At 37.7% G+C, this 27,195-nt stretch overlaps 1 protein-coding gene across 1 annotated transcript; it reads left to right on the plus strand.

Annotated features, from left to right (window-relative positions):
• LOC127097408 (L-gulonolactone oxidase 3) lies at positions 1-27,195 on the plus strand. The gene is made up of 3 exons (XM_051035904.1): positions 1-862; positions 1,268-1,523; positions 26,281-27,195. Exons 1-3 carry the CDS (start codon positions 191-193, stop codon positions 27,102-27,104), a joined length of 1,752 nt encoding a protein of 583 aa, XP_050891861.1. The 5' UTR covers positions 1-190; the 3' UTR covers positions 27,105-27,195.

Consider the following 27,195-nt stretch of genomic DNA (forward strand, 5'->3'; position numbering starts at 1 on the left):
TATTGTATTGTTTATTCAACTTTTTGTCTTTAGAACTTTCATACTTGCACTCCACCCCACTCCACACATGTAATGCACCCCACACTCATATTGCTGTAACCAACTCAAAAGATTAAAAAAAAAAACTCATCAAATTCATAATCACAATTTCTCCATTTCAATACCTTTCACCACCATTATCATAACCCAAATGGGTAACACTAGCTACTATTTCATATTGTGGATTTTATGCATAGTTCCACTAATCCATAGCCTAACCCCAAAGTCACCAATCCAATGCAACAAAACAATCTGCACTCTTGAAAACTCCTACGGAACATGGAACGACCGCAAAACATGTTACGCTCTCAATGTAACATACCCAACCACAGAACAACAGCTTCGTTTAGCAGTTTCCTACGTTGTTCAAAACAACCTTAAAGCCAAAATCGTCACCAAATTCTCACACACAATCCCAGCACTCTCATGCCCACAACAGAATACTAACAATAATCATGCTTTTTTTATAAGCACGGAAAAATACGATTCAGGAATCGAAATTGATGCAGAAAATTTGGCAGTAACAGTTGATTCAGGTGTGAGACTTCGTGAGTTGATTGATGAGGTTGAGAAAAATGGGTTCAGTTTGGTTGCTGCACCTTATTGGGAGGGTGTTACAATAGGGGGTGTTATTAGCACTGGTGCACATGGGAGTTCTTGGTGGGGTAAAGGTGGTGCTTTTCATGAACAAGTTTTGGAAATTACTGTTGTTGTTCCTGCTTCTAAATCTGAAGGGTATGCCAAAATTCTGAAGTTGGATTCACATCATCCTCTCTTTAATGCTGCTAAAGTTTCTCTTGGTGTTTTGGGTGCTATCTCCAAGGTAAACTTTGTTTCTATTTTATTTCATTTTTTCACTATTTTGAATTCAAATTACTATCTCTTTTTTTTTTATATAAAATTTTTCTTAAAAAAAGTTAAAACAAACTCGTCTTATATCATTAAAAAAAACAAAAAAGGAAAGAGATATTCAAAATCGAATGTAATAAGGTGGGGTCAAGCCCCAGTGATCATTAAGCAACCACACACAGTCTAATTAATTTTAAGTGGCCCACCTTTTAAATTAAATTTTGGTCCATTTATAAATTAAAATCTAAATCTCCAACGTGACTCCTTCAAAGTCACTATACAAAATGATTAGAGTTTAATCACATATTATTCACGTGTTTGACATGATTGTAGGATTTGAACTATTTCTCAATAACTAAGTACTAATTGATGTATACAGGTGAAGTTATCAATTGAGCATAGATTTAAAAGAAGCGTAACATTCAATTTCACAGATGATAATGATATTGAAAATGTGTACATGGATCATGCAAACAAGTATGAGTTTGCAGACATAACATGGTATCCATCAAGACATACAGCTGTTTATAGATATGATTTTAGGGCTTCCTTAAATGCCTCCGGTGATGGAGTTTTTGATTTCTTTGGATTTCAAGTCAATTCCATTTTGATCCCTGAATCTGTCAGAGGAGCAGGTAAATAATCTTGACCTTATCCCATACTCTTCTAAAGTTAGTACTCCTTACTAAAGATAATGTTTTAAATTGAATGTGCGGTAGCAATTGTCTGACTATGTATCAGATGCTTTCATGCCATATCAATTGCAAATTTGTTGTCTAAGAACATTGTCATAGGCTTTCTCACTTCTATTTTTAGCTCTTTCAAAATTTAGACTATCCATATTGCTTGAAATGCAAATAGTGAGCCTAATATGTACTCAGACTCAGAAGTAGGCAATGCAACTACTGGTTGCTTTTTAGAGTACCACGATATTTGAGCATAGGAGAACTTGAACAAGTAGTTTGGGGTGCTTTTACTATCTTGTTTATCTCCACATCAATCTGCATTTGAGAAGCCAACTATATACATACAAGTCTGACCTGAATTTGCACGGAATATTACTCCATAGCTTAGTGTTCCTTTAATGTACCTCATGATTCTTTTTGGTGCAAGCAAATATGAGGTTCTAAACTCACTCATGAACTTACTAACGATTCCAATTGCATATAGGACAACTGACATGTCATGACATAAATACCTTAAGGATCATGTGATTTGTTTGAACAAATAGAATCCATTACCTCTTCATTTGCATCTTTCTCAAGTTTTGAATTGGTTTCTACAGGGGTTAATGTTGAATTGCACTCAATCATGTTGAACCTTTTTAGCACATCAAGACATACTTCTTTTGATCCATGGCCAAACCTTTTTTATGTTTCAAAAAATTCTATCCTTAGGAAGTAATTCAATTTTCTAAGATCATCTATGTCAAATTCAATCATCAGTTGCTCCTTGAAATTTGTAATTTTAACCATATTGTTGTCTGCCAATGATCAACAAATCATCCACAAAAGAGTAGATTAGAAAAATTCCTAACATCTTCACATTCTTCATGTGCACACCATATTCTGAGGCGCATTTCACAAACTTTTGGTGTATCGAGAGTCCATCTATCCTATTATTCCAAGTTGTCAGTGCTTTCTAAAGTCTTTATAGTGCCTTGTTTAGCTAGAATATCATTTCTTCCTTGTCGTTGATTTCAAATCCCGTAAGTTGTGTCACATACACATCTTTCTCCAAAGGTTCATTAAGAAAATCAGATTTCACATCTAAATAAAATAGAGGCCAAACTCTTCTATATGCAATTGATCACAATTAGCCTTACAGTCTAAAGCATTTTAACGTGAGGATACTTCATACTTCATCATAGTCCAAACCAGTTTTCTACATAAATCCTCTTGCAACTAATCTGACTTTGTGCTTGTCTATCTCTTCATTTGGCTTCAACTTCTACTTAAACACCTATTTCACATTTATGGCTCTTTTATTTATTGGTAACTTTGTCATCTCCCCATTGTTATTCTTTTCTATGACCTTCAATTCTTCAATCATTTCATCTTTCTATAGGTAACTAGTTCTGCAACAACAAGAAGGGAAAAGTTTACAAACTCACCTTCATCATTTATCTCATTATCCTGAAGAGTTTCATTGTTTGCCAACCTTGTTGACACAAACTTTTGTCTATGCGTGGTCCTTCTTTCTTAAACAAATTTTGTACCTGATACTTCAGTCCTCCCTTCATCTTGATCTTCTTATTCCTCATAAATCATAATTGGAACAATTAGAGTTGTACAACCTTGATAGTTGCTCAAATCCCAAGATTTTGACTCACACACTATTACATATATGCTCACTATGATTGTGTATTTGGTTGGATTGTATAGTCTATAAGCATTTGTTTCATGATACCCTACAAGTATCATAGGTTCACTCCTATCATCTGGCTACTTCTTTCTTTCCTCAGGTACACCTCTATAGCACAACGAAAGAAACACTCTTAGATGCTTAACAGACATTTGTTGAGCATATAGGTTGTAGTAGACATAACTTCTTCCCAAAATGTGCTTGGTATTTTCTTCTACTTGAGCAAACTCCTTGTCATGTCAAGCAAGGTTCTATTTCTTCTTTCTGCAAGTCCATTGTGACGTGGTGTATAAGGGGAACTCGCCTCTTTTACTATACCATTTGAATCACAATAGGCTTTAAATTCATTTGAGAAGTGTTACCTCCACCATCTTTTCTAAGAATTTTCAGAGTTCTGTCACATTACTTCTCTGCTAGAACTCTGAATTTCTTGAACATTGCAAATGCTTCACTTTTGGCTTTGATAGAAAACAACTAAATCTTCCTGCTGAGCTCATCCACAAATGTGATAAAGTACCTGTTTCCACCAAGTGGTGGAACTTCAAGAGGGTCACACACATATGAATGAACAAAATCTAGCACATCAACTAATCTATGTGCTACAAGTGACTTAAAGGAGTTCCTAAGCTACTCTCTCATATGAGGTTATTTTAGGCAAACCAAACACTACTTCCTCATCAACTAATTGAGAAAAAAATCCTAAATATAAATGGCCAAACTTGATATGCCATAACTAGCTATCTCAAGTGGACATTGTTGCATAGAGACACTTCATATCAATTACTCTCATGGATGTTTTAAATGTTATATCCTTGGCTTATGGTGACTTCAACACGAATATTTGATTCTTATCAAACTTTTCCAATGCATTATTCATCATTATAATTGAATAGTATTTTTGCACAAGTTGACAAACACTTAATAAATTGCATAACATACTTGAGATATATAGTGTAACACCCTTCTAAAATACCCCAATAATTAATTATCACAACAAAATATGAATCAGAGTAGATATGCAATTTCAGGGTGTCACACTTGACACTTCACACCATTCACCAAAATAACTTGTCATGCTCATTTATTAATCAAAATAAAACATTGCACAATTCGCAGCGGATAGAAATCTAACAACATGCAAACCATGTAACACATTTCATGTAAAATTGTTCAACAACCAACAATAAAACAAAGTAAAACATCCCATCCCGATGTTACATATACCAGAGCATGACCCACTAAGGAACTACACTAGACTCCAAGCACTAGCTTCTACTCAATCACTGCTCGTTACCTGAAACATAGTTGTAAGGGTGAGTTCCTCAATCGATATAATAAGCATTATAAAATATCATGTAATGCTAAGTAAATTAACACATTCATCACCCTAATCATATCACACATTCAGCAACGGCAACATCAACTCATAATCATACTCAACACAAACACAAAACACACGTATAATATTGGAATACATCCATTCATATTATACGCCATACATACATTATGAAATGAGACTCCATGCATGCGGTACCGACTATTCGTGAACACATAGTTCAACCTCACCGATCAAACCCAGATACGGCTACCAAGCTCACTAGTCCCACTCATTTGAGACCTAGTGACTCACTCACTAATTCCTCACCATGGGAATTAGCTACCACCATAAAGGCTATGCTATGCACGCTAAATCACCTAGCATGCAAACATCAACAACAATCCAAAATGGACATATGCTCACACTCTAAGCCATAAACAGTCCATCCACAATTGCATACATAATAGATATATTCACAGCATTATGCATACCATCATACATCATCAGCATATTTATCACAGAATCATATCATGTCATGCCAAATAATAAATCACAGTATTAGCACACTCTACTAATACCTATACTGCTCAAAACAACGGGAAATGATCCCTACTATATCATACATCAGCTAAATTACATCACTCAGCTGAAACGACCAAAACTGCACAACATTTAAATATCAATTTTTCACTTTTCAAACAGTGTTAACCGGTTAACGCCCTGGGTTAATCGGTTAACGCAAAACAGAACGCGCTTCTTGGCAATTTTTAACAGTGTTAACCGGTTAACACCCTGGGTTAACCGGTTAACGCAAGACAGAATTTAATTATTTTAATTATCATAACAGTGTTAACCGGTTAACGCCCTGGGTTAACCGGTTAACGCAAGACAGAAAGCTGTTCCTGCGCTAACAACGAACAGAATGCAGAATTACCTGCATTTTTCGCCGTTGGAGGACTTCCGGACCTCTGATTTCGATTCCGTAAAAAGCTACACGTCCAGAAAATTACGACTCATCCAAATATAGATTCATTCACGGTTTTAACGTAATTTATTCATCACAATTTGCAGCATTCATCATCCTGATTAGGGTTAATTCAATGGCTTATTACTACCCATTACATGTTAACCCATAATGCCCATTAAACGACGATAAACCCCCCTTACCTGAGTTAATCCGGCAAATCCTCAATCTTCAAGCTTTTCCCTTCTTCAACCCTTTTTCTCTTGCTCTTCCCTTTTGCCCTTTTTCCACTTTTTAGCCGCTTCTCTGTTTTCACGTGTAAAAACCCTTTTTACTAAATGGGACTCTTTACCGATTCCAACAATCGTTCCAATTCCAACTTTATTATTCCAATAATAATAATCCAATAATATTCCAATTATTTAATTAAATTAATAAATATACTAATAATAATATATATGAAGGGTTTATCTTTTATTTTGAAAAATAATACCCTCTCATTCATATTATCATCATAATATACTATTAAACTTAAATTAAATAATTATCATATTTTATCGGGGTGTTACAACTCTCCCCCACTAAAAGAGTTTTCGTCCTCGAAAACATACCTCAAGCGAATAACTCTGGATAAGACTCCTTCATCTGACTCTCAAGTTCCCAAGTCACATTGCCACCTGCTGGTCCTCCCCAAGCTACCTTTACCAAAGCAATCTCTTTACCCCGCAACTGCTTCAACTCTCGATCCTCGATCCTCATAGGTGATGTTTCAACAGTCAGGTTATCTCTCACCTGTACATCATCTACTTGGACCACATGCGACGGATCAGGAATGTACCTCCTCAACTGAGACACATGAAAAACCTCATGCAAATTCGCAAGTGACGGCGGTAAAGCGATACGATAGGCTACCTCCCCTATCCTCTCCAAAATCTGATAAGGACCAATAAATCGAGGTGTCAACTTCTTCGACTTCAAAGCTCGACCAACCCCAGTTATCGGAGTAACACGAAGAAACACATGATCTCCCTCTTGAAACTCAAGTGACTTCCTCCTCTTGTCGTGATAACTCTTCTGACGACTCTGAGCAATCCTCATCTTCTCCTGAATCATCTTAATCTTTTCTGTAGTTTGTTGAACAATCTCCGGTCCAACCACAGCACTCTCACCGGACTCATACCAACATAAAGGTGTCCGACATCTCCTACCATACAAAGCTTCAAACGGTGCCATACCAATGCTCGAATGAAAACTATTGTTGTAGGTAAACTCAATCAAAGGTAAATAACAATCCCAAGCACCTCCCTTTTCCAAAACACAAGCCCTCAAAAGATCCTCCAGTGACTGAATCGTCCTCTCAGTCTGACCATCAGTCTGCGGATGATATGCAGAACTCAATCTCAACTTAGTTCCCAAAGCCCTCTGCAAACCTTCCCAGAACTTCAATGTAAATCTAGGATCTCTGTCCGAAACAATACTCGACGGAATACCATGCAAACTTACAATTTTCTCAATATACAACTCAGCTAATCTCTCTAACGGATAATCCATTCTGATCGGAATGAAATGAGCCGATTTTGTCAATCTGTCAACAATCACCCAAATAGCTTCAAAATTCTTAATTGTCCTCGGTAAACCAGAAACAAAATCCATACTGATACTATCCCACTTCCACTCTAGAATAGCCAACGGTTGCATTAGCCCAGACGGCTTCTGATGCTCAATCTTTGACTTCTGACAAGTCAAACAAGAATAAACAAAACTCGCAATTTCTCTTTTCATTCCCGGCCACCAAAATAACTTTTTCAAATCATGATACATCTTCGTAGCCCCAGGATGAATACTCAGGCCACTACGATGTCCTTCCTCAAGAATACTCTTCTTAAGTTCGGTAACATCCGGAATACACACCCGATTACCAAATTTGAAAACACCATTCTCATCAACTCTGAATTCACCACCTTGACCTTGATTCACTAGAGTCAACTTATCAACCAAAAGCACATCGGATTTCTGACCCTCTCTAATCTCATCCAGAATACCACTCGTTAACTTCAACATTCCCAATTTAACACTATTGTGAGTACTCTCACACACCAAACTCAAGTCTCTAAACTGCTCAATTAAATCCAATTCCTTAACCATTAACATAGACATATGCAATGATTTCCGACTCAATGCATCAGCCACTACGTTTGCTTTACCCGGATGGTAATTCAAACCAAAGTCATAATCCTTCAGAAACTCTAACCATCTCCTCTGTCTCATATTCAGCTCTTTCTGATCAAACAAATACTTTAAACTTTTATGGTCACTGAAAACCTCAAATCTTGACCCGTACAAGTAATGCCTCCATAACTTCAGAACAAATACCACAGCTGCCAACTCCAAATCGTGTGTCGGATAGTTCCTCTCATGAACCTTCAGTTGTCTCGAAGCATAAGCTACAACCTGCTTATTCTGCATCAAAACACCACCCAAACCCAACAATGAAGCATCACAGTAAACCTCAAATGGTTCCGACGGACTTGGTAATATCAGAATAGGAGCAGTAGTTAACCTTCTCTTTAACTCTTGGAAACCTTCTTCACATTTTGAGTCCCAAACAAACGCTTGCCCCTTTCTAGTCAACATCGTCAACGGTAACGCCAACTTAGAAAATCCCTCAATGAATTTCCTATAATAACCTGCAAGTCCAAGAAAACTCCTTATCTCAGAAACTGACTTCGGAGCTTCCCACTTAGATACCGCTTCTATCTTAGAAGGATCAACAGCAATACCACCTCTTGAAACCACATGACCAAGAAAACTAACCTCTTCTAACCAAAATTCACACTTGGATAGTTTAGCAAATAACTTCTTTTCTCGTAGAACTCCTAAAACCACTCTCAAATGTTCAACATGCTCTTCTTCAGATTTCAAATACACCAAAATATCGTCAATAAACACCACAACAAACTTGTCTAGGTACGGATGGAAAATCCTATTCATATACTCCATAAATACCCCAGGCGCATTAGTCACACCAAAAGGCATTACAGAATACTCATAATGTCCATACCTTGTTCTGAAAGCAGTCTTCTGAATATCCTCAGTTTTCACACGTATCTGATGATACCCCGATCTCAAATCTATTTTGCTGAACACACTCGCACCAACCAACTGATCCATCAAATCATCAATCCTCGGTAAAGGATACCGATTCTTGATCGTCACTTTATTCAGTTGCCTGTAGTCCACACACAACCTCATAGTACCTTCTTTCTTCTTAACCAATAACACTGGTGCGCCCCACGGTGACACACTCGGACGAATAAATTTCTTATCCAATAGATCTTCCAGCTGACTCTTCAATTCAGTTAACTCAACAGCAGACATACGGTACGGAGCCATCGACATCGACCTAGTACCAGGTACCAAATCAATCGAGAACTCAACTTCACGCTCTGGCGGTAATTCATTCACTTCTTCAGGAAACACATCAGGAAAATCACACACCACGGCTAGATCGCAAATCACCAGTTTATCTTTAGCCTCCAAAGTCGCTACCAGCATAAACAACTCTGCCCCATCTGCTACTGCCTCACTCACCTGCCTTGCTGATAGAAACAAACTCTTTCCTTCCTCAATCTCAGGAAAGATCACAGTCTTATCAAAACAGTTGATATAAACTCGGTTAAACACCAACCAGTTCATACCCAGGATAACATCAACCTGCACTAGTGGAAGACACACGAGGTCCATCCCAAAGTCTCTACCAAAAATACTCAAAGGACAATTTAAACAAACTAAAGTAGTAGTCACTGAACCCTTCGCAGGAGTATCAATCACCATACTCCCATGCATCTCAGATATCTCTAATTTAAGTTTCACAGCACAATCCAAAGATATAAAGGAATGAGTCGCACCTGTGTCAATAATAGCTACAAGAGGAAAGCCATTAATATAACACGTACCTCGGATCAAACGATCATCTGCAGAAGTCTCAGAACCCGATAAAGCAAAGACCTTGCCTCCCGACTGGTTCTCTTTCTTCGGCTTAGGACAATGTGGACTGATATGACCCACCTCTCCACAGTTGAAACAAGTCATAGTCTTCAACCGGCACTCTGCAGCCAAGTGACCACCTTTGCCACACTTGAAACACTTCTTCTCAGTACTGGTACACTCATGGATACGATGTCCAGCCTGACCACATCTGTAACACTTAGCAGGGGCACTGGAGTCTCCCCCACTAGGTCTCTTCATCCCACTCTGTCTCTGGAAACCTTTGCCAGCTGCATACGGCTTCCCACGATCATTCTGATTCTTGCCTTTCCTATCAACCCTCTGCTGATAGCTCTCCGCTCTGGCCTTGGTATCCTGTTCAAAAATCCTGCAACAGTCAACCAAGTCAGAAAACACTCTAATCCGCTGATACCCAATAGCCTGCTTGATCTCGGGACGTAACCCGTTCTCAAACTTCACACATTTTGAAAATTCCCCAGTAGCCTCATCATAGGGAGCGTAATACTTCGACAGCTCTGTGAACTTAGCAGCATACTCAGTAACAGACCGGTTGCCCTGCTTCAATTCTAAGAACTCTATCTCTTTCTTTCCTCTGACATCCTCTGGAAAGTACTTCCTCAGGAATCTCTCTCTGAACACCGCCCAAGTGATCTCAGCACTCCCAGCAGCTTCCAACTCAGTGCGGGCAGATACCCACCAATCATCTGCTTCCTCTGACAGCATATGCGTACCGAACCTGACCTTCTGGTTATCGGCACACTCAGTCACTCGGAAGATCCTCTCGATCTCCTTCAACCACTTCTGAGCACCATCTGGATCGTATGCTCCCTTGAACATTGGAGGATTGTTCTTCTGGAACTCACTCAGTTGACGAGCAGCTCCCAATCCCACAACATTCGGATTCCCTCCAAGTACTCCAGCTAGCATACCCAGAGCCTCAGCAATCGCAGCATCGTCTCTACCTCTTCCAGCCATCTCTATTCTGAGAACCCAACAAGCTAAAACAATAAGTACTGATAGGGTTACACAACACCTATCACATACAGGGAAACAGAATAATTACGACTCGACTTGACCGACTATGCTCTGATACCACTAATGTAACACCCTTCTAAAATACCCCAATAATTAATTATCACAACAAAATATGAATCAGAGTAGATATGCAATTTCAGGGTGTCACACTTGACACTTCACACCATTCACCAAAATAACTTGTCATGCTCATTTATTAATCAAAATAAAACATTGCACAATTCGCAGCGGATAGAAATCTAACAACATGCAAACCATGTAACACATTTCATGTAAAATTGTTCAACAACCAACAATAAAACAAAGTAAAACATCCCATCCCGATGTTACATATACCAGAGCATGACCCACTAAGGAACTACACTAGACTCCAAGCACTAGCTTCTACTCAATCACTGCTCGTTACCTGAAACATAGTTGTAAGGGTGGGTTCCTCAATCGATATAATAAGCATTATAAAAATCATGTAATGCTAAGTAAATTAACACATTCACCACCCTAATCATATCACACATTCAGCAACGGCAACATCAACTCATAATCATACTCAACACAAACACAAAACACACGTATAATATTGGAATACATCCATTCATATTATACGCCATACATACATTATGAAATGAGACTCCATGCATGCGGTACCGACTATTCGTGAACACATAGTTCAACCTCACCGATCAAACCCAGATACGGCTACCAAGCTCACTAGTCCCACTCATTTGAGACCTAGTGACTCACTCACTAATTCCTCACCATGGGAATTAGCTACCACCATAAAGGCTATGCTATGCACGCTAAATCACCTAGCATGCAAACATCAACAACAATCCAAAATGGACATATGCTCACACTCTAAGCCATAAACAGTCCATCCACAATTGCATACATAATAGATATATTCACAGCATTATGCATACCATCATACATCATCAGCATATTTATCACAGAATCATATCATGTCATGCCAAATAATAAATCACAGTATTAGCACACTCTACTAATACCTATACTGCTCAAAACAACGGGAAATGATCCCTACTATATCATACATCAGCTAAATTACATCACTCAGCTGAAACGACCAAAACTGCACAACATTTAAATATCAATTTTTCACTTTTCAAACAGTGTTAACCGGTTAACGCCCTGGGTTAATCGGTTAACGCAAAACAGAACGCGCTTCTTGGCAATTTTTAACAGTGTTAACCGGTTAACACCCTGGGTTAACCGGTTAACGCAAGACAGAATTTAATTATTTTAATTATCATAACAGTGTTAACCGGTTAACGCCCTGGGTTAACCGGTTAACGCAAGACAGAAAGCTGTTCCTGCGCTAACAACGAACAGAATGCAGAATTACCTGCATTTTTCGCCGTTGGAGGACTTCCGGACCTCTGATTTCGATTCCGTAAAAAGCTACACGTCCAGAAAATTACGACTCATCCAAATATAGATTCATTCACGGTTTTAACGTAATTTATTCATCACAATTTGCAGCATTCATCATCCTGATTAGGGTTAATTCAATGGCTTATTACTACCCATTACATGTTAACCCATAATGCCCATTAAACGACGATAAACCCCCCTTACCTGAGTTAATCCGGCAAATCCTCAATCTTCAAGCTTTTCCCTTCTTCAACCCTTTTTCTCTTGCTCTTCCCTTTTGCCCTTTTTCCACTTTTTAGCCGCTTCTCTGTTTTCACGTGTAAAAACCCTTTTTACTAAATGGGACTCTTTACCGATTCCAACAATCGTTCCAATTCCAACTTTATTATTCCAATAATAATAATCCAATAATATTCCAATTATTTAATTAAATTAATAAATATACTAATAATAATATATATGTAGGGTTTATCTTTTATTTTGAAAAATAATACCCTCTCATTCATATTATCATCATAATATACTATTAAACTTAAATTAAATAATTATCATATTTTATCGGGGTGTTACATATAGCACTTTTTCAATGACGGTCATCTTCCCATCTTCATGATAACAGTCTTTCTCATTCCCTATCTTGTGAAGGTTATGCAGTCTCCTAGCTTCACTCTAGTTGACCTACTTATATCCAAATTTTCTAGCCAATATCTATGCCATGTCATATGATTGAAGCAACTAGTATCTAAGGACTAACCATTTGAATTGCAACTCACAATAGTGATTCTTATTACCATCAATAAGACATGGTATGAATCTGAATCTTCTGGAACGATATATTCTTCTTCTTTGATATTTGTTTGTTTTTATTTTCCAAGCCAATACTCAAATGGTTAATGTCCATACTTCTCACATTTGAAATATTGAATATTTTTATTTTCATAACCTTTTTTCTTGTTATGATTCTTGATGGACCCTCTCTCTTCTTCTTTTTGAAGATTGAGCTTTGTCATCAGTTCTTGTCTTTTCTTTAGACACTCTTACACTATATTTCTTTCATTTCTTCAAAAGTTATTTTCTTTGTTTGAGCCAACAAAGTCCGTTCAACATCCTCTTCACCTTTTCTTTGAATCACATAAGTTCTCTAGACTCAAGTGTTCCTTCCCACTCTTCCATCTTCATATTGTTAAAATACCTGTTTTTCTTCATCATTTCACACCTTTCCATTTATAGTTAGTTTGGAAGTTTGTTATAACTACTAGCTATTATAGGAAAGTTAGTTATAGGTGGTTAATTGGAGTTTGTTATGCAGTTGCAACTTCTTCTATCACCTATATATATTCTTCTCTTGTAATGTGAATGATATGAAAATAATGATGAGATCATAATGCTCAATTCTCTCCCTCTCTCTTCTTCTTCACTTGTTTTTTAAGCTCCATTAATGGAGTTTTTCTAAGGTGTTCATGACTCCATGAACCTTGTTCGGTTTCTCAACATGGTATCACAAGCCTTTATCGATCTACATCATTTCGTTCATCTTTGATTTTGTCTTCTCTGTTATTTCACCATGCTGCCTCGCATTAATCCACAAGCAGATGTCATCAGTCCCTACTATGTTGACCCTAGTGATGGACCTTCATCAGTCAAGGTTACACCGATTCTTGAAGGTTCAAACTATCATTCATGGGCCAGAGCTTTGGGAGGAAAGATGAAGCTTGAATTCGTTAATGGCACCATACTAGTTCCTGCAGATGACTTTGATCTTCCTTATCGTGCATGGAACATGTGCAACATGTTAATTGACTCTTGGTTAGTCAATTATGTATCTGAATCTATTGCACAATTGATTGTTTTCTTGGAAAATGTTGTTGATGCTTTGAATGGTCTAAAAGAAAGATTTTCACAAGGAGATCTTGTTAGAATCTCTGAATTGCAACAAGAAATCTATATCTTGAAACAAGATTCCAAAACAGTTACAAATTTCTACTCTACATTGAAAGTTCTTTGGGAAGAAATTGAAATCTACATGCCTATGCCTAATTGCAGTTTTATAATTAAATGTTGTTGTGAAGGTATGAGACAAGCTCTCAAGAATCACATTATACTTCATGGTGTTCGATTTCTAACTGGTTTCAATGATAATTTTTCAGAAGTTAGATCTCAAATATTACTCATGGAACCTTTACCTAGCATGAATAGGATATTCTCTATGGTACTTGTTGATTCTAAGTGTTAGCAGCAATTTTGGTAAAACAAAGAGTGTTCACAAGATGTCATGTGTGATGTCTTAACATGAGATATCCTATGTACCTGCTGGAGTTAAAGAACAGATGCAAGCAGGATTGTTTCAGAATGCCACATACAATGGCAAGGCTTCTGATATTGGTTGTACCTGCTGGAGCTTATATGGAAGACATGTTCATGCAGGATCGTTTCAGATGACATACACAATGTCATGGTATCTGATATGGTTGTACCTGCTATAAAAGGAAATTGGATTATGCAGGATTTTTCTAGGATGTCAGACCCGATGTCATGACATCCTGTACACAGAACATTCAGTATGAATGTCTGGTGTTTTGTGATTGCAAAATTAATGGCAATCATTGGTTGATTGAAGATATGGCTAGCCGGCGCATTCAATCAGGGATTACAACCAGATTTGATTATTTTCCAAGGAGATCTATACAGCTGTTATAAAAGATTTGATTGGAAAATAGTTTTAGGGTTTTCAAGATATCCAAGCCTAGCAGAAATTCAATCAGAATATTTGGTGAATATACAGTTTCCAAATATGGAGATCTTTTAGGAAATAAAAGATTGAAGACCTTGATTGTAGTAGAAGAATTCTGCCAGCTCTGTAACAGCAAAGGAAAGATTTGCTGCGATTTCTGAAGGCCCAAATCCAGTTGGGTGATTAGGTTATAAATAGTAGATTGTAACCTAGGTTTTGTAAGCCTCAAACAATGTAAAAATTAGGGGGGGGTGTGAGGTAAACCTCCTAACCTGTGGGAAGGTTACCAGGTGTTTCTCAGTGCTTGAAAGCATGAGATTATTTGTAACTCAAAGCCTGTAGGCAAGAGTTGTTATGTTCTTGAACGAAGCTGTGAAGCATGTTCAAGTTGTCTAAGCATTACATGGTAATTGTAGTGAAAGGAATGGAAACCGGAGGTTTCTATCTAGGAGTGCCTAGGTATAGATTGCATTGGGTAGGGATTAAGTGAAGAGTTGTAAACGGGGGAGTTTAACTCTGAATTAATACTGCTAATAGTGGATCTTCTTCCTGGCTTGGTATGCCCCCAGAGTAGGTAAAGTTATACCGAACTGGGTTAACAATTATTAGTGTTTTTACCTTCTGCACACTATATTCTGTCTGTTATAACTCAGTCTGGTTTTAGTCTGTTTATGAAGGGAATAACAGACCTGACACATAGCCTGCAGTCTGAATGCAAAACAGAATGTTATGACATTCATCATTGATTGCTAATACTGATGTATAGACTGGTTGGTCTGTTACAGTTCAACCATCTGTAATGTTGGAACAGGTGATGTTCAAATCAATGTTGAGACATCATGCTGTTAACTGGGCAGGATCAATAAACATAACTGTTATGTTTGATCTCTACTGTGCCTTTGTACTAGATGGACAAAACTGGATGTTCTTCTGTCCATGGTGGTATAGTAGCAGATGTCATGACATCTGTGACTGTGTGCATATGAGTACTGGGTTTTAATGTTTATAACTGTCTTGCTGAATTAGTAACAATGTTGGATCAGATGTCATGACTTCGTGTAGAACATCTGAACTCTGACTATACCAGAATTTCAATTGGTATCAGAGCAGGCATCCTGTTCTGTTTCTGGATGAGATCCATGGGTGATACTTTCTGGTATCTTGCAAGGAGTTATGTCAGTACTGTTGTTGGAACCTGTGGAAGGTTCTGTGATTCCCCTAAATGGTCCCTTGAAGTAGGTGGATGGACTATTCATGACAAGATCTGTGTGTACCTGTCTCTGGAGGTTGACAATTGGGCTTTGTGTGGGACAGCTCTGCTAGTATTGAATCATATTCAATCTTGGTATGATCTTGGAGGCTGATCTGGAGAAGTTTTTGTTCATAGGTTGAGTTGTATTATGATTTCCGCTGCATAATACCTGGCAAAACTCAAACTCTGATGTAGTTTCCCCTCATGTGGATGAAAGGCTGCTGTATTCGAGATTGTATCATAATCTACTGAAGATGTCAAAGATACTTGAGTATCCTCAAGTCCACTCATCATGACGTTCTCACTTCCGGATTGTAAGAATCACCTGATCACTGATTCTTTTACTCTCTTGGATAGTGTATATGAAGACCTTGAAGACTTTCAAGGAGGGTTTTGTTCCAAGGAGGTGGAACTAATGTTCAATGTGATGTTAGAACATGTTGTTCAACAAGTATGCAGCTACTGGTTGAAGAGCAGATGTGTTTAGGTGTCAAACAAAGGGATACGTTTGTTTGGAACCTACTCCTGACCTGGAAGAGGAGACATCTGTGTGTGCTAAGTTGACAAGGGTAGGGTCAACTGTATGTGTGCTCAAGAAGGTCACCTTTAGACGTTTGATCTCTAGAAGTGAAGCTGGTTGAGATGTGACATGGTGCAATTTCCTGCTGTCTGTCTTATTCCTATAGATTGATCAGGATTGGATAGTTGTTCCCTGAAGTATTATGTTGTGTTGGAAGACAAGTCCCCTGGATGATAGAAGTCAATACTAGGGTAACCTGATTGATAAGTCATTTGAGAGGATTGGGACCATGAATCTAGTCATTCAAACACCACGCTCAGAAGTGACAATTCTTTCAAGGAGTGAGAATATGAAGATTCAGAGATTGGTTGAGGTAGTATGCTCTGGCAATGCATAGCTACTATTGATGGGTGTTGTTTTTCTTTCACCAGTACTTATGGTCAACTGGAGTCTAATCGGTGTGATTGGAGTATGTATAGGTATAACTCATAGAGTTAATTGCCACCGATAGGGGTGATGTATGTCATGTTGAGACATTTGTGTACAATGCATGGATATTGGTGTGAAGTTTCCATGATTGTTAACTTAAGGGGGAGTTTTGGTTAACCTCCTCACGTTTGGTCAGCCTAGGGTCTGGTTGGCTGTTGACCTGTGTCACATGGGTTCTGGCTGTTGTGTGACACATTTGCAAGGAAGGATTCATCTCTCTCATTCTTAAGGGTGAATCTAATCTGGAAAGATTCTCAAAACTGTTGAGGTGCTTGCAAGCAGAAGATGTTGACACAAGAAGAGTATTTTCAAAGTATTCTTATGGTGGAAGTATCTGAAAGGAAAATTGGGAAAGGATTTAAGATCAATGTCTACTTGTGCCAAGTACAAGTATTTAATTGATTATCCTTGGAACTCAAGATAACTGATGTTTTTTTTAAAGATGTTGAACATCTTGTCTTCAAGACCCTGTGCAGAATCACAGGAAGGATAGTACATTAGTTTATGATTTATCACTTTGGTGGCAGCAAAAGCATATGATCTCTGAAAAGGTTTTCTGGCAAGAAACATGTTCAGCCTTGGTGTGTACAAGAAGAAGAAAACATCATAGTCCTGATGGTGGTTACTTGGATCAGTTCACTTCTGATCTAGGTAAGGAAGTGCATTAGCTAATGCACACTGTGGAGTCAAGAACAAGTGGCAGCGGTCTTGACATCATGGAAACAACTTTGCTTTAGGAAGTGGAATCCTTGGTATAGCTGAAGGGATAGTTTCTAACTGGTCCTTCTGAAGACTCATACATCAGAGTGTCTGATGTCTTTGGAGAAGAAGCAGGGATTCATCAAGGTGTGAGCTTGGATGATTTAACTGCAAACCTGCAGGATGGAAGATGTTTACTCAAACTTGGTTCCACAATCAAGTCTATGAGAACATTGAACTCTTGTTCTGTGAAGGGAGGAAGTTCTTTCAAGTGGCAGAAGAAGGAGCTGAATTCAACAGCTAGATGTTAAAACACAATGTTGTGACATTTGGTTCAACATCAGAATCTTAGTTGGTGAAGTGGCACATCAACTTGAGATAGAAGGGTCTACAGGGTTTTAGATTAGATACTTCAAAAAGATCGTTCTCGTTGCAGTTATTTGGAGTTGCTGGATGGAGAGGATGTTACATGTTCATGTCTTGGAAAATCTAAGTTTTGTTCAACATGTAGCTTGAAGTTCAAGTCTCACTTGGAAGGTCAGAATATCTTTGGGAGAAGTCTGATAAACGTGGAGAGGTCAAAGAATGGCATTTGACTTTTTCATATGAGGATTCATGACGGAGGTAATCAACCAGTGGCATTTCGTCTATCTTAGAAGTGAGTTCGAAGAATCAAGACAATCAACTTATGGCAGCTGATTATTCTTGAGGAAGGTCTGAGACAAATTACCTTGAGTAGAAAAGGAGTAAGTTGAAGACAAAAGGAGGTGTTTTCTATTCATCTCTTGGAGCTTGTGGAAGGAGTTCTGAGCTATCTATGGAAGATTATCTCTTGTAATGGGATGAAAATGCATATGTCCCAATTTTTGTCTGGATCAAGCTTATGATTCAGTGATATCTGAAGAATATCAGATGGTGTTATGTTGAGAAGTGGTTTTCTGTTCTGGTTAGAAGAGAGATAGTCACAGGGTGTGGATGTGTTCAGCCAAGAGGGTTGAACAGGGAGTGTGCTCTTGAAGACATGAATATGCGTCTTATGTTTTCCATTCATCAAGTGGTCTGGGTTCTCTTTGAATCAGGAAGTATGTGCAGGTCCAACTTTGGGGTGTTGGATATGTTCATGTGTGATCTCCAAGTTTTAAGAGGAGAGTTAGTTGTTCATGACAGGAGGAGTTCTGTCTTTGCACTGCAAGTAATCTTCAAGCTTGTGGTCTATGTGTTCTCAGATAACAAGGTATGGCACCTTGTTAGTTAGTGGGATGATGTGGTGTGTGTCAAGGCTGAGTGAGCAGAAGAATGTCTGACAGGATGTCATGACATTGCCTTGGACAATATTGTTATTTCCTTCTGAAACTTACAGTCATAAGGAAATATGGATGTGTTGTGTACTTCCTGAATATTCTATTTTAACATGCTTAATGTTATAACATCTGTTCTAACTTTCTCTGCTAGGCTAATAGACATTTATGTTGTCTGATTGGTCACCTTTGGTCAATTTTGACTAAAAAGGGGGAGAAGTGCTTGATATGGAAGTTGTATGTGGCTGGACTGGAGGACAACTATTATTGAAAGAGGTGCACAGGTGCTGATGTTGAAGCAAATGTCAGTATGACATTCTGGCTGGTATAGGTGCTGGAGTTACAGTAGCTGTTATTTGATGAATGCACAGTTTTAGGGGGAGAAGAAGTACCCTTGTGCATTGTGCATTTGTGTGTCTTACTAGTTGCATCCATAACTAGTAATTCTGATTGTTGCACAGATTTAGGGGGAGGAGAAGTACCCTTGTGCATGTGTGTATTACTAGTAGCCATAGCTAGTAATTCTTTTTTGCTTCTGCTGTTGATTAAACTACTGGTATTGTGTTTAACTGCTGATAGTTTGCCTTGTGAACAAAAAGGACAGATATATGTTTTAGCCAAAATTTGCCAAAGGGGGAGTTTGTTGATTCTAAGTGTTGGCAGCAATTTTGGTAAAACAAAGAGTATTCACAAGATGTCATGTGTGATGTCTTAACATGAGATATCCTATGTACCTGCTGGAGTTAAAGAACAGATGCAAGCAGGATTGTTTCAGAATGCCACATACAATGGCAAGGCTTCTGATATTGGTTGTACCTGCTGGAGCTTATATGGAAGACATGTTCATGCAGGATCGTTTTAGATGACATACACAATGTCATGGTATCTGATATGGTTGTACCTGCTATAAAAGGAAATTGGATTATGTAGGATTTTTCTAGGATGTCAGACCCGATGTCATGACATCCTGTACACAGAACATTCAGTATGAATGTCTGGTGTTTTGTGATTGCAAAATTAATGGCAATCATTGGTTGATTGAAGATATGGCTAGCTGGCGCATTCAATCAGGGATTACAACCAGATTTGATTATTTTCCAAGGAGATCTATACAACTGTTATAAAAGATTTGATTGGAAAATAGTTTTAGGGTTTTCAAGATATCCAAGCCTAGCAGAAATTCAATCAGAATATTTGGTGAATATACAGTTTCCAAATATGGAGATCTTTTAGGAAATAAAAGATTGAAGACCTTGATTGTAGCAGAAGAATTCTGCCAGCTCTGTAATAGCAAAGGAAAGATTTGCTGCGATTTCTGAAGGCCCAAATCCAGTTGGGTGATTAGGTTATAAATAGTAGATTGTAACCTAGGTTTTGTAAGCCTCAAACAATGTAAAAATTAGGGGGGGTGTGAGGTAAACCTCCCAACCTGTGGGAAGGTTACCAGGTGTTTCTCAGTGCTTGAAAGCATGAGATTATTTGTAACTCAAAGCCTGTAGGCAAGAGTTGTTATGTTCTTGAACGAAGCTGTGAAGCATGTTCAAGTTGTCTAAGCATTACATGGTAATTGTAGTGAAAGGAATGGAAACCGGAGGTTTCTATCTAGGAGTGCCTAGGTATAGATTGCATTGGGTAGGGATTAAGTGAAGAGTTGTAAACGGGGGAGTTTAACTCTGAATTAATACTGCTAATAGTGGATCTTCTTCCTGGCTTGGTATGCCCCCAGAGTAGGTAAAGTTATACCGAACTGGGTTAACAATTATTAGTGTTTTTACCTTCTGCACACTATATTCTGTCTGTTATAACTCAGTCTGGTTTTAGTCTGTTTATGAAAGGAATAACAGACCTGACACATAGCCTGCAGTCTGAATGCAAAACAGAATGTTATGACATTCATCATTGATTGCTAATACTGATGTATAGACTGGTTGGTCTGTTACAGTTCAACCATCTGTAATGTTGGAACAGGTGATGTTCAAATCAATGTTGAGACATCATGCTGTTAACTGGGCAGGATCAATAAACATAACTATTATGTTTGATCTCTACTGTGCCTTTGTACTAGATGGACAAAACTGGATGTTCTTCTGTCCATGGTGGTATAGTAGCAGATGTCATGACATCTGTGACTGTGTGCATATGAGTACTGGGTTTTAATGTTTATAACTGTCTTGCTGAATTAGTAACAATGTTGGATCAGATGTCATGACTTCGTGTAGAACATCTGAACTCTGACTATACCAGAATTTCAGTACTTCAACATGAGAGACAAGGGAACTTTGCTTCTACCGAAGAATCACATGCTTTAATCAATGTCGTAGGAAACAAGAAACCATATGTTAAGTATAACAATTCTACCCATCCTTCTACTACTTCCAGATCCAAAGTTTGCACACATTGTGGTAGAATTTGACACACAATTGATGTATGCTATGGAAAACATGGGTTTCCACCTCATTTTGGCAAGGCATCCATGTCAAATAATGTGGCCACAACTGAAGGTGAAGATAGTAGCTTCAATACCTCTGTATCCAATACTAACAATGCTTCTCCTACCATTACTCAGGACCAATATGAGGCCCTAATGAACCTCCTTTAGACTTCATCCATCAACCAAGGTAATATTCCTGCAGTTTCCAACCAAGTTGTCTCATCCACAACTCACCCACATTTGCACAATAAAGGTATTTCTCAAACTTTTGCTTATAAATATTGCTCTTCAAACTCTTGGATCATTGATTTCAGGAGCTAGTGATCACATTTGTTCATCTCTCTCATGGTTTCAAACATATAAAATATTCCACCAATCAGTGTCAGACTTCCAAATGGGCAAATTGCATTAGCTAAACATGTTGGTTCAATCTTGTTTTCTTCAAATTTTGTCCTCAATAATGTACTCTACATTGCTGATTTTTCTGTCAATCTTATTTCAGTATCACAATTATGTAAACAATCCAAGTACAAAGTCAGTTTTACTCATGACAATTGTTTTATTCAGGATCCCACCACCATGCAGATGATTGGTTTGGTTGACAACAATGAAGGACTGTGTCACTTAATCCTCAAAGACAAGCATGGTGATGCTCATGCTACCTACCATTCTTCAACCTGCAATTTTCCTGACATTGCCTTATGGCATTTTCGATTAGGCAAGCTTTCACCTAGTAGAATGCAATCCCTTCATACTATCTTTCCTTTTATTGTTGTATACCAAAATGTTGCTTGTGATGTATTCCATTATGCCAAACATAAGAGAAATCCTTACCATTATAGTTTCAATAAATCCAAACACCCTTTTGAATTGATTCACTTTGACATTTGGGGTCCCATAGCTGTAAAATCTTATCATGATCATTCATATTTCTTGAATGCAGTTGATGATTTTAGCAGATATACCTGGATTATTTTAATGAAATCCAAATCTGAAACTAAGCAAAATGTCATAAACTTTATCAAAATGATTGAGACCCAACACAATTCCAAACCTAAATTCATTAGAAGTGATAATGGCCCTGAGTTCATCATGCCTCAGTTTTATGCCTCCAAAGGTATTTCACACCAAACAAGTTATGTTGAATCCCCCCAGTAAAATGGTAGGGTGGAGAGAAAGCACCAGCATATTCTTAACATTGCTCGAGCCCTTTTGTTTCAAGTCAATACACCTAAAACCTTTTGGTCATATGCAGTCACACATGATGTATATATCATAAATAGAATACCTAGCCCTATCTGAAACAATAAGTCTCATTACCTTACGATATTCAATACAGAACCTAATCTGCATTCCCTAAAGGTGTTTGGTTCTTTGACATATGTTACCATTTTCCAATCACAAAGAACCAAGCTTGATCATAGGGGAAGAAAATGCATTTTCTTGAGATTTAAGCAAGGTACCAAAGAAGTAATCCTTTTATATCTCAATAATCATGACATATTCATATCTCTAAATATCACTCACCATGAACACATATTTCCTTTTAATCCTAACTAGAAATACTATCCTAGCCACCAACCTGCCAATAATCAAAATGACACACCTCCACACACAACTTCCATACCCTTAACCACTGAACATGATTCTGACCTCAGCTTTGACACTTCACCACACACTGATATCCCTTGTGAGGAACAAAACCACAACACACAGTTAACTAAGCCTGGCGTACTACCTCATACTGACACAATTCCTGACCCTAACAGTTCCACCAAAACCAGTAGGAGCAGACATCCATCTGCTTATTTTAAGGATTATGTATGCAACACTTCAAACAATCAGTACATTCCTTCATCTCCAGGTTTACACTATCCTATATCCTTTTTCCACTCTTTTAACTTTTTATCTCCTAGTCACAAATCCTTCAGTTTTTCTGTCACTCTTGATCATGAGCCAAGAACTTATAAAGAAGCATGCACGTATAGGAATTGGATCAAAGCTATGAAATCTGAACTAGAGGCCTTTGCTATCAATGGTAATTGGAAGTTGATTGATCTTCCATCTAATGTCAAGCCTATTGGCAGCACGTGGGTATATAAAATCAAACACAAGTTTGATGGCACTATTGAAAGGTATAAGCCAAGACTAGTTGCAAAAGGATACAATCAAGTTGAAGGTATGGATTTTTTGATACTATTTCCCTTGTAGAAAAACTGCCCATAGTTAGCATCCTTCTTGCTGTAACAACCATCCAGAATTGGCATTTACATCAGCTTGATGTGAATAATGCATTCTTGCATGGTGACTTAGAGGAGGATGTTTACATGAGTGTTCCTTAAGGCATTACATGTAACAAGCCCAACCAAGTTTGCAAACTTTCCAAAAGCCTATATGGATTGAAACAGGCCAGTAGAAAGTGGTATGAAAAGCTCATATCACTACTGCTCAATCTTGGTTACACTCAATCCAACTCAAATTATTCCTTGTTCACCTTGGCAAGGAATAGTCATATTACAACTCTCCTTGTTTATGTTGATGATGTAATCCTGGCAGGTACATCATTATCTGAGTTTGATCAAATTAAACAAATTCCGCATAATGCCTTCAAAATCAAAGACCTAGGAAACTTGAAATACTTCCTTGGCCTTGAGGTGGCACATTCAAAAGAGGGCATTGTCATTTCACAACGCAAGTATTGCCTAGACCTGTTGAATGATACAGGATTATTGGCTTCAAACCCGGTTGATACAACTCTCAATCCTACAATAAAATTGCATCAAGACAATAGTAAGCCCTTTGAAGATGTCACTGCTTATAGAAGGTTGATTGGCATATTATTGTACTTAAATAATACCAAACCTGACATTACTCTTGCCAGACAACAACTGAGCCAATTCCTGCACTGTCCAAGCCAAGTCCACTATCATGCAACATGAAGAGTGATCAGGTACTTGAAAGGAAATCCTGGTAAAGGCCTCATATTTCCTAGAGCTCCATCATTACAGATACTGGGATACACTGATGTAGACTGGGCAAGATGTGTTGATTCCAGAAGATCTATATTAGGTTATTGTTTTTTCATAGGAGCATCTCTTGTTTCATGGAAAGCAAAGAAGCAACATACCATTGCTCAATCTTCTTCATAAGCAGAGTATAGAGCTCTTGGTTCAACCACATGTGAGTTGATTTGGATCTCTATATTTTGAAGGATCTCCACATTACATGCTCCAAGATTCCATCCTTGTATTATGACAATGAAAGTGTCATCCACATAGCTTCCAATCATGTGTTTCATGAGAGGACAAAACACTTTGAAATTGACAGCCATCTTGTGAGAGAAAAGATTAAGCAATGTGTCTTAAAGTTCCTCCCACTAGCCTCTCAAGAACAGCTTTCCGATTTTCTCATAAAATCTTTGACCACAAGCAAGTTTTAGAATTTCATCTCTAAGCTTGGCATGATAGATATATACCATGCTTAAGCTTGAGGGAGGATGTTAAAATACCTACTTTTCTTCATCATTTCACACCTTTCCATTTATAGTTAGTTTAAAAGTTTGTTATAACTACTAGCTATTATAGGAAAGTTAGTTATAGGTGGTTAATTGGAGTTTGTTATGCAGTTTCAACTTCTTCTATCACATATATATAATCTTCTCTTATAATGTGAATGATATGAAAATAATGATGAGATCATAATTCTTAATTCTCTTCCTCTATCTTCTTCTTCTTCACTTGTTTTTTAAGCTCCATTAATGGAGTTTTTCTAAGGTGTTCATGACTCCATAAACCTTGTTCAGTTTCTCAACACATATTTCTCAAATTTGTTGTCTCCTCGATTGTTACTATAATCATGTCATGTTGGGAAGTAAGAATGTGCAAAACCTTCTCAATCATCACATGTTCTGAAAAGATTTCGCTCGAGTTCTTCATTTGGGTTTTCAAGGCAAGCAATCTTGAAAAATAGTCTACAACAAATTCACTTTATTTCATTTCCAGCATTTCATAATGCCTTTCCAATGATTGGAGCCACGACTTCTTGACTTTTGCATCATCACCATAATAATTCTCAAGCATATCCAAGCCTTCTTTGAATGTAAAACAAAACATTTTGATTTCTTTTTCGACTCTTTGGAGGTCGCAGACTGAGCTTCTGTTGGATTATCAACCAAAGATCGAAGAACTTCGATCACATATTCACTAACATCTTGAACATTGAATATCACTTTTATTTGTTTGCATCATCTGCCCCAATTATGGCCATCAAGAATTGGTAGATTTGTTGGAAAGTTGTTGTTTTCCACTCTAGCTTCAATCACTATTCTTTCCCACAAATCGAACATAGTTCTTGGATATCAATTTATTAGTGCAAAGCAGTTAGAAACATAGGAATAATTGAGTGTAAAACAAAACATTTTGATTTCTTCTTCGACTCTTTGGAGGTCGCAGACTGAGCTTCTGTTGGATTATCAACCAAAGATCGAAGAACTTCAATCACATATTCACTAACATCTTGAACATTGAATATCACTTTTATTTGTTTGCATCATCTGCCCCAATTCTGGCCATCAAGAATTGGTAGATTTGTTGGAAAGTTGTTGTTCTCCACTATAGCTTCAATCACTATTCTTTCCCACAAATCGAACAGAGTTCTTAGATATCAATTTGTTAGTGCAAAGCAATTAGAAACATAGGAATGAATAATTGAGTGAATGTGTGTTAGTTTGTATTGATCACAAGATAGTATGTTTATACAAGCAATTAGACGTCCCACATCGGGCACAACCAAAAGAATTAATGCTAACTACCTAACTAACTCACTAACTAACTCACTAACTCACTAACTAATTTATATATATATGCCATAACATATAAACGCTGTGATGCAGAGAAATTGCTGGAAAATACAGGAAACTCAAAAGGAAAATGCTTAACAGCATCAGCTTCATTGGCATTCAAGAAATTAACAGCCAATGGTTTAAAAAACAATGGTCAAATCTTCACTGGCTATCCTGTAATTGGTTACCAAGGAAAAATGCAAACTTCAGGTTCATGTTTATATTCATCAAGAATCGACACATCATGTGCTTGGGATCCAAGGATCAAAGGATTGTTCTTCTATGAATCATCAGCAATTTTCCCTGCTTCCAAATTTGGAGACTTTATCAAAGATGTGAAAAACCTAAGAGACATAAATCCACAAAATTTCTGTGGCATAGACAACTATAATGGAATTTTGATACGTTACATTAAAGCCTCAGAAGCATATCTAGGACCATCCGAAGATTCTATAGTGATTGATTTCAATTACTATCGCGCAAATGACCAGTTTACGCCTAGATTAAACCAAGATGTTTGGGAGGAATTGGAACAAATGGCATTTTTTAAGTATGGTGCTAAGCCACATTGGGCTAAAAATAGGAACTTAGCATTTTTAAATGTGCGACAAAAGTATCCTAAGTTTAATGCTTTCATTGATGCTAAAAACCAAATGGATCCTCAAAATGTGTTTTCTGGTGATTGGTCTGATGAGATATTGTATGGGAAGGAGTTAGTGAAATTTGATGGATGTGCTTTGGAAGGAATGTGCATTTGTTCTGAAGATAGACATTGTAGTCCACAAAAAGGGTATCTTTGTACTCATGGACTTGTCTATAAGGAAGCTAGAGTTTGTAGGCTTTTATCAACTTCTGTGAACACTGATTCACTCTAATGAGATACTATGATGTATTCAAGCAGTTTGAAGCATTTGAATAAATATTTGATGAATCACATTCTTACTCTAGTAAATCAAGTTTGATACA

The sequence above is a fragment of the Lathyrus oleraceus genome, chromosome 6 (assembly GCF_024323335.1).
Source record: "Lathyrus oleraceus cultivar Zhongwan6 chromosome 6, CAAS_Psat_ZW6_1.0, whole genome shotgun sequence".
In the NCBI taxonomy this organism is placed as follows: domain Eukaryota; kingdom Viridiplantae; phylum Streptophyta; class Magnoliopsida; order Fabales; family Fabaceae; genus Lathyrus; species Lathyrus oleraceus.